The sequence below is a fragment of the Cebus imitator genome, unplaced genomic scaffold, assembly GCF_001604975.1.
Source record: "Cebus imitator isolate Cc_AM_T3 unplaced genomic scaffold, Cebus_imitator-1.0 Scaffold370, whole genome shotgun sequence".
In the NCBI taxonomy this organism is placed as follows: domain Eukaryota; kingdom Metazoa; phylum Chordata; class Mammalia; order Primates; family Cebidae; genus Cebus; species Cebus imitator.
The window spans coordinates 14,733-23,596 of NW_016107685.1; the positions used below are offsets into that span (position 1 = coordinate 14,733).

At 42.0% G+C, this 8,864-nt stretch overlaps 1 protein-coding gene across 1 annotated transcript in view; it reads right to left on the reverse strand.

The window, feature by feature from the left end:
• Window position 1: 1 nt before the first annotated feature.
• The window catches only part of SYT9 (synaptotagmin 9), a 245,525-nt gene continuing 236,662 nt past the window's right edge, over window positions 2-8,864 (reverse strand). The window contains exon 7 of the mRNA XM_017507190.2: window positions 2-1,860. Within this exon, the coding sequence (XP_017362679.1) occupies window positions 1,852-1,860 (9 nt within the window). The 3' untranslated portion in view covers window positions 2-1,851. The remainder of the gene's footprint in view (window positions 1,861-8,864) is intronic.

The following is an 8,864-nucleotide window of genomic DNA, read 5'->3' on the forward strand; positions in this document are numbered from 1 at the left end:
GTCTGATTTCTCTGGGACCGTTCTTCTGGGCTCATCTGCCTGGATCTACAGACAGTATTTCTGCTCACTATCCTGGTGGCGCTAGCCCTTCGTGCTTTTGTTCTAAACACCGGTATGATGGAGGATGTCTGAATGAGGGATGAGCAGAGGGGAACCTTGAGCAGAGGAAGTTGAATTTTCCTTATGCCATCAGACACAGACAGAACCTTGGATTCTCTTTGAATCCCAGTGGTTGGAAGCCAATCTAAGAAGTAAAGCTTGAATGTAATGACACTGCTTCCTACAACCAAAGGCCTACAGCCTTTTTAGATCTGCCATCACGGTAGAGGTTCTTGTACAGTACTAGGTAGCTGGGGCAATGAGAACTTTCTAAAGACATGCAATCATCCTTCTTCCACCCAGTTAGCTCCATCCTGAAATGTTAATTGAAACAAAGATAATGAGCTTTCCAGGAAAGTAAACTACAATCCAGATCTAGATTCTGCTGCAAATAGATGGTGTGAAAAGGAAAATATTATCTTGGGATAGTGGTGCAAATGTGTGGATGGGGTGCCTTGCACCTATAATGGGACAGAGGACCATTAGGTAACAGCCCCTAGTCCTCCCAGGATATGCTGAGGCCTTTGGTTTCATTTATATGGAGGCAGAGCAATGAGGATGAAGCGCATAGCTGGCCATTGGTTGGCAGACTTGGTCAGGAAGGAAGCTGAGTAATGAATGAGATGCCCAGGGAGTGCCCTTGACTTTCACTCTTGTAGGTATTTCCATCCCCAAGTGCTGTGAAAGAGATGTATGTGTTTGAAGTGAGAAGGAAACCTCTGCGTGTGGCTGCCCAAGGCTATGACTCTGGGCTGTTGCATATGGAAATACCCCAGAAGGCACGCAGGCCAAAGAAGCCCAAAAGCTGTGCCTTTCTCTAGGGGATGGCTGTGTTCTCTCTCCGTGATCTCATCTCACCTATTGCTACACCAGTTTCTGAGGCTGTTAACTCAGTGGACAAACGTGCCTAGGAAAGGATATTCTACATGCTCATACCACTGAGATGTATGCTCTTCTAACTGGGATAACAATTACTTTTTTCATTCTAATAATACTCCCAGTTGAAAGGAAGTGGCTGCTGGCTACAGAGGGAATAGTGTTGGGGGTCTCTGATTCCTCAAAATCTGGTTTTAGCAGAAAACAGGGCCATATTGATACTAGTACTCTCTACTATGTGCATGGAAAGAGGCAATGAGTTTGCTGTGAACTAGCCCTCCTTGCCACTAGATTTCTTCCAGGGAACAGCCTGCTTGTCCTATCGTTCTCCTGGAGCTATTCCTTGCAAATCTGGAGCACTTACTGGGGCAAAGTTATTTTCTGGAGACAGTCATTAGCTCAAAGGTAGTCATGTATGAATTGAGATCTGCTGCCTATTTAGCACCTGGATATATTTTTAAATAGTCTTTCCTTCCAGGGCATTCTAGAAAATAATATCATGTTAGAATAACAATTTCCAGGGCAGATTCTATGTCCTCATCACAAAGGGCTCCATATGAAACACTGAGTCCTGGTACCTTTGGTACTATCACTATAGCTATCATTTGTTTTTGCTCATAGTCCAATCTTGGTTCTTGGCCATAGGAGACATGCTTCGCCGTCAGCACATCACCTTGGGTCACCTGCAGAAGGTGGCTGGACCATTCAGGTTCACCAAACTCAGTCTGGAAAGAAGGCCAGTTATTGCTGTGGTTACAGCTGAGCATTTGGTCACTGAAGTCGTCTGGGTGTTGCTGGATGGAAAAAGTTACTTAAGATCTTTGTAAGGTGGTTGTACTATTGTGTCCTTGGTGCAAGCAGTCCTCTTACCCATGATCATCGTTTCTGCAGGAAGAAAAAACAAAAAGAATAATTTGGCTTTCATTCACACATTTTTTTTTTTTTGAAATAGAGTCTTGCTCTGTCACCCAGGCTGGAATGCAGTGGCATGATGTCGGCTCACTGCAACCTCCATTTCCCGGGTTCAAGCAATTCTCCTGCCTCAGCTTCCAGAGTAGCTGGGACTACAGGCACCCACCATCATACCTGGCTAATTTTTGTATTTTTCGTAGAGACAGGATTTCACCATGATGCCAGGATGGTCTCAAACTCCTGACCTTGTGATCCACCCTCCTTGGCCTCCAAAGTGCTGGGATTACAGGCATGAGCCACCATGCCTGCCTCATTCATACATTTTTAATGTGCACCAAACAAGTGGCAGGCATGATAATAGATGCTGGGGATACAAGGACCATAAGTAGGACACTCACCTTGCTTTCAAAGGGCTCACAGGGGGAGAAATTACAGTGTGAGAAGCTGAATAATATAGGTGTGCATGGAATACTGCAGGGGCCAAGAGAAGAGAGAGAGTAACTTCAAAGGGATTGAGGAGGTCTATAGAGAACACCCTGAAGGATGAGTCTTGAGCTAGGCCATTTAGGCTGACAAGGAATCCCTCTAAAAAGAGGGAAGGAAGATCACTTGGGGTAGAGGAAAGAGAATGTGCAAAGGCAGAAGTGCAGTAAAGGGCAAGGTGCATTGAAGGAATGATCACAATTTGGTGTGGCTGGACTGTAGTGTGAGGAGGGAAATGGTAGGAGATAAGACTGGTGATATGATTTGGTTGTGCCCCAACCCAAATATCAACTTGAATTGTACCTCCCAGAATTCCCATGTGTTGTGGGAAGGACCCAAGGAGAGGTAATCGAGTCATGGGGGCTGGTATTTCCCGTGCTATTCTCATGATAGCGGGTGAGTCTCACGAGATCTGTTGGTTTATCAGGGGTTTCCGCTTTCACTTCTTCCTCATTTTCTCCTGCTGCTGCCCTGTAAGAAGTGCCTTTTGCCTCCCACCATGATTCTGAGGACTCCCCAACCATGTGGAACTATAAGTCCAATTAAATCTCTTTTTCTTCCCCCTCTCAGATGTGTCTTTGTTAGCAGTGTGAAAATGGACTAATTCAGCTGGGATGGAAAGAGGAGGTCTGAGTGGTGCAACATCAATCCTTGTTTCCAAGACGTGAAGGAGGGCCTCTCTTAAGGAAGCCCTAGACTTAGACTAGCAGGATCTCTTGTGTTTCACACTCGGCCCAGCATTCAACTTAATTTAAACTCAGGGCACCTTCCAGCACAGGTTAAATGTAGTAATACTGTGGCCATAGAGAGAAAAAACTGAAGTGACTTCTATGGATATAGGAATAACAATTTACATGTAAACTATGAAACAGCAGCAACCATTCTGATACTGAAATTTATGAACTTCATTTCAGAGATCAAAAGTTCACATGTGAGGCTATAACTTAAGGAAAGTATTGAAAGCCAGTGTGTTCCCTGCAAAGGGAAACCATGTTTGATTGTGACCTGTGGCTTTGAAGTATGTGCATGTGTGTAGACACACACACACATCTCTGGGAAAGGGGTATTTGTTTCTGCATGTAGAAAGAAAGCATGAATATTGTGGTTTAAATATCAGTTTGCCAGATCCGCTGCTACTCTGGAGCGCCCTCTGAATAGCTTTACTTTCTAAGGAATCACCTACGTCAGGCTCTTGGTTCCCTAGCCACTCTTTCAACTATAAAACCCATACCCGTATCAGTTTGCCAATTTCTGAGTCCTTTCTCACCAGAGAAAGCAAATTGTTAACAGGCTCAGCTCTACCAGTGAATGTGGTCTGGAATTAGTTGTGATGGTATCATCCAATATTCCTTCATTTTTGGGTACCTATTGTATGCCTGGCACTGGGATATGGACTTCACAAGTTCTTAAAAGGCCCCTTGAGGTTCTTTAATGGAGGATGCAGAGTTATAGAGACTAATTTGCACACAGCCACACTGTGACTAAGTGTCAGAGCTGAGATTTAAACCCAAGACTTCTAATTTCAAAGTCCAAGCTTTAGCAATTATGTCAATTCCATCTGTAGGTCCAGTCCACATTTCTGATGTATTAAAAGTACTTTATCTGCCTTGGCTTTCTAGATACTCTAAATCTAGCCAGATGAGCTGCCTTTAAGAACCCTAGTCAAAACTAGTAGCATACAGCAGGTGTCATCTCCCACTTATGGCTTCCTAGCTGCTTATCCCATTTCTCTGGATTCCCCCAGCTACTGATATGCACATGTATCTAGTTTGCCCCCTCAGTTCTGTGCACAACCTCATTTTTCCATGTTATGATCTAGTTTTACCTCTCCATTTAAACAGTTCCTTCAGAATGCTTCGGATTTAGCTCTCCCAAAGTACCTAGCCTTAGGGACCACCTCTATCTGGTTTCTTATGGCCTGTTTAAAGCCTGCATAGAGGGCTAGGCTGCAACCTCAGCTAACTTTTTACCAGCCCCCATACCCAGGGATACCAGTAGCAGAGGCAGTGTTGCCAATGGCCAAGTCATAGCACAGCTCCGACCTGAACTCCATAGCTGGGCTTTGCTCATTTGGTGAATTTCCTTGTGTGTGCAATTAGCCAGAATCAAGGTCAGCCTCTGGAAATATGGTGATGCAGCCTACTGGTCTCCTCCTTTTTAAGGTGCAGCCCTTCAGTTGGGTGAGTTTTCTGGACTCTGAATCTTTTCCTCTTCTGGATAGTGTCACTAAGGTTCTAGAATGCTTGCAAGCCTGGACAAAGCCCACAAGATGACAGGATAAAGGAGTTTCAATACATCTGGTAGCACGGTGGTATCATTGCTACCAGCAGTCTTGCAAGAAAAGCCTCTCGAAAAGAAATTTATTTTAGGGAAAGTCAAGCATACGAGTCAGGTCTGAAAAAGTTGTCTCAGGAGAAGACATGGGTAAATTTCGCTGTTGTTACTCAGCCCCTTTTTTTCTGGCTTCTGTTGGGGGAAGACTAGAAAAACTCAATCAAACCAAACAAAATAAGCAAATTACCACTTTCCGAACTTCTATAACCTACTGAGCTGTTTGTCAGCCAAAATTTTATAAAACAAAATGTGAGAAAATATTTTTCCATAATTCAGAAACGCACTGACCCAGTGGGATTTTGGTGAGAGGAAGGTGGTGGAGACTGAGGCATCAACACCAGAGACAGCAATGGTGGTTTAATAACTGTTGAGCATAATGCTAGCCTGGCTGGTTCCAGTGCTGGTGCCAGACCTATTTCCAAGGGCAGAAGCAGCAGTGTCCTTGTTACGAGACTTGGGAGGCTCCCAGGCAGTACCAGGGGTTTAGAAGGTACCAATAACTCCAGTAGTATCAACAGGAAGTAGTGGTTACAATCCTATCTGAACAGAGGAGATTTTAAGTGAATTCAATTGTCCTGAGACATAAGGATCTAATTTGAATTAAATTGAATTGAAACCATAGATGAGAACTGTCCCAATGAAAACTGTAATGTGAAGTGACATTTCGATCACAAAAATGATAGCTGATATGAGACAGGCCATTGAAAACAGGCCGCAAATTAAGAACATGAAAAGACAGAGTGAAACATTAGATAATATCTGTGAATCTGAAAATGGGTCTTTATTACAGGAAGTACCTAAGGGCTCTGAACTAAGAAGCTTGTCAAAAATGGAAGTGATTCTTATTACATGATTTAATCTTATATGTACTTAATATTGTTAAGGTTACATTTAAAATTGTATTTAAAAAGCACAAAAATCTCAGGATTTTGTTGACTATTGCTTAGCACAGCTTTGCAAATATAAGAAGAATTATCAGGCTCTGCTAGTTTACAATCTGATTAGCTTCTTTCTGTAAAGAGGACATTCTATTTTTTTTTTTCACTTTCCCTCTCCCCTTTAAGAACAAGTATCTTAAAGAAATAAAGCAGTATGAATGTGACTATACTGCCTTTCAGGAGACTGGGCCAGTAGCATGGAAAATGAGAGTCCATTTGGGCAATAACTACTATTTATTGAGTGCTTAAGCACTAGCTGTATCCTAAGAGCTTTGCATATCTTATCTCATTCACACCTCACCTCAACCTTTTGTGACAGATATTACAATTACAGTTTTACAGTGAGGTAACTGAGTCTGAAAAAGGCCAAATAATAAAGGTAGTAAATGGCAGAGTCAGAATCTGCCACCATGCTTTTATGGATTCAAATGTATGCTCTTAAGTATTATGCCCAGAAAGGCAAATTATTGCACTTTGAATGGTAACTCCAGTATAGCACCTTTCTAAAAAGGATTCTTAGTCCAGAAATGAATTCTGAACAGTCTAGACTTCATAGGAGAGTGTGTTAAGATTCACTGTCTCCCATCCAAGTATATAGGTGAAGGGGAGGAAGGCAGCAGATCACACTGCCATGTGTGTACCTATGCAACAGTCTTGTATGTTCTTCACATGTACCCCAAAACCTAAAATGCAATTAAAAAAAAAAGATTCACTGTCAAGTAGACCTTGAGGGGAAAGGTGGCAAATGGTGCATGGCATGTGTGACACGTAGACTGTTATTTACTGAGAGGAGCTCATTAGAAACCACCAAGAAGCAAAAGCTGCAGTGAAGGCACTATTCAGAAGGTAATACGAGGACTGCCATATTTTTCAGATGAGGTACCAAGATAGGAAATTTCTACAGGGCCAAAATTACTCTACCTGACAAAGTAAAGTGGAAGATGTTTGGAGTTTGCTACTTCAAATTAATATTGATTACATTTATTTATCATTCAACAAACATTTATTGAGCACCAGGCATTTGAACTGAGTGCTAAGAAAACACAGATAGGCTGGGTGCTGTGGCACATGCCTGTAATCCCAGCACTTTGGGAGACTGAGGGGGATGGATCATCTGAGATCAGGAGTTTGAAACCAGCCTGGCCAACATGGTGAAATCCTATCTCTACTAAAAATACAAAAATTAGCCAGGTATGATGGTGGGTACGTGTAGTCTCAGCTACTTGGGAGGCTAAGGCAGGAGAATCTCTTGAACCCGGGAGGCAGAGGTCGCAGTGGGCTGAGATCACACCACTGCACTCCAGCCTCGGCAACAAAGCCAGACTCCATCTAAAAAAAAAAAAAAAGAACACAAAGATAAACAATGCACATCCTATTCTTGAAGGGCTCAGAGTGATCAAAAGAAGACTATAGAATCAAAGATGAAGAGAAAGAACAGAGTAAAAGGACGTTTCAGCAGGAAGTTCTGATTGTGACTGCTACATGTGAGTGTCCATAATTCCATCTACCCAAATCAGGGAATAGGAAGGAAAAAAGTTATGGCAAAAAAAAAAAAAAAAAGTAAGTGTGAAATTGGAAAGATTCCTGGGATATATGTGATGCACTAGGTTACAAAATAAAATTCAATTAAAAAGCCCAGGATTGTCTCCCACTGACAGTACAAAGAGCAGAAGCCAACCAGAAGAAGAAATTTGCCTTATTAATTTATAGCTCTGGTAAAATTCCCCTGTGAGGTAACCAATGCCCCATCCCATGTCTGTGCAGTTACTCTTCCTCTGCTCTTTGGGACTCCAATCTCTACATCTATAATTGCAATTCCTAGAAAGAGTGCGTAAACTCATCATTGTATTCCTATTAATTAGAAAAGTAGCATTGTGACACAGAAAGATTTAACAAATAAGAATTATAAATAATGCTTTTGTGTAATTTATTCAAGTGCAATACATATCTTGTTATCCCAATTTTTCTTTGTTTTTAAACTAAATGCTTAACAATTTGATATACTAGAAAATTATAAGATTCATGATTTTAATGGACATATTTAGGCTAACTTAACTAGTTAAATTTATAGTCACTATTTAAATGATTAGGAAGATGTATTATACTACATTTATAAAACTTATTTTTAAGATGTTGAAATGCTTAAGATAATTTCACCTAAATGTATAAAATTTTATTTATTATTGTATTTTAAGTTTTGGGGTACATGTGCAGATCATGCAGAATTGTTGCATAGGTACATATATGGCAATGTGGTTTGCTGCCTCCATCCTCCTGTCACCTATATCTGGCATTTCTTCCCATGTTATCCATCCCCAACCTCCCCACCCCCAACTGTCCCTCTGTTAGCCCCACCCAACAGACCCCAGTGTGTGATGCTCCCCTCCCTGTGTCCATGTGTTCTCGTTGTTCAACACCGGCCTATGAATGAGAACATGTAGTGTTTGGTTTTCTGTTCTTGTGTCAGTTTGCGGAGAATGATGGTTTCGAGATTCATCTATGTCCCTACAAAGGACACGAGCTCATCGTTTTTTGTGGCTGAATATTATTTCTTTTTTTTTTTAATTGCATTTTAGGTTTGGGGGTACATGTGAAGAACATGCAAGATTGTTGCATAGGTATGCATGCGGCAGTGTGCTTTGCTGCCTTCCTCCCCTTCACCTATATCTGGCATTTCTCCCCATGCTATGTCTCCCCAGCTCCCCACCCCCCACTGTCCCTCCCCTATTTCCCTCCAAGAAACCCCAGTGTGTAGTGCTCCCCTCCCTGTGTCCATGTGTTGTCCTTGTTCAACACCCGCTTATGAGTGAGAATATGCGTTTGATTTTCTGCTCTTTTGTCAGTTTGCTGAGAATGATGGTTTCCAGGTTCATCCATGTCCCTACAAAGGACACAAACTCATCGTTTTTGATGGCTGCATAATACTCCATGGTGTATATATGCCATATTTTCCCTGTCCAGTGTATATCATCGATGGGCATTTGGGTCAGTTCCAGGTCTTTGCTACTGTGAACAGTGCTGCAATGAACATTCGTGTGCATGTGTCCCTATAGTAGAATGATTTATAATCCTTTGGATATATACCCAGCAATGGGATTGCTGGGTCAAATGGAATTTCTATCTCTAGGTCCTTGAGGAATCGCCACACTGTCTTCCACAATGGTTGAACTAATTTACACTACCACCAACAGTGTAAAAGTGTTCCTATTTCTCCACATCCTC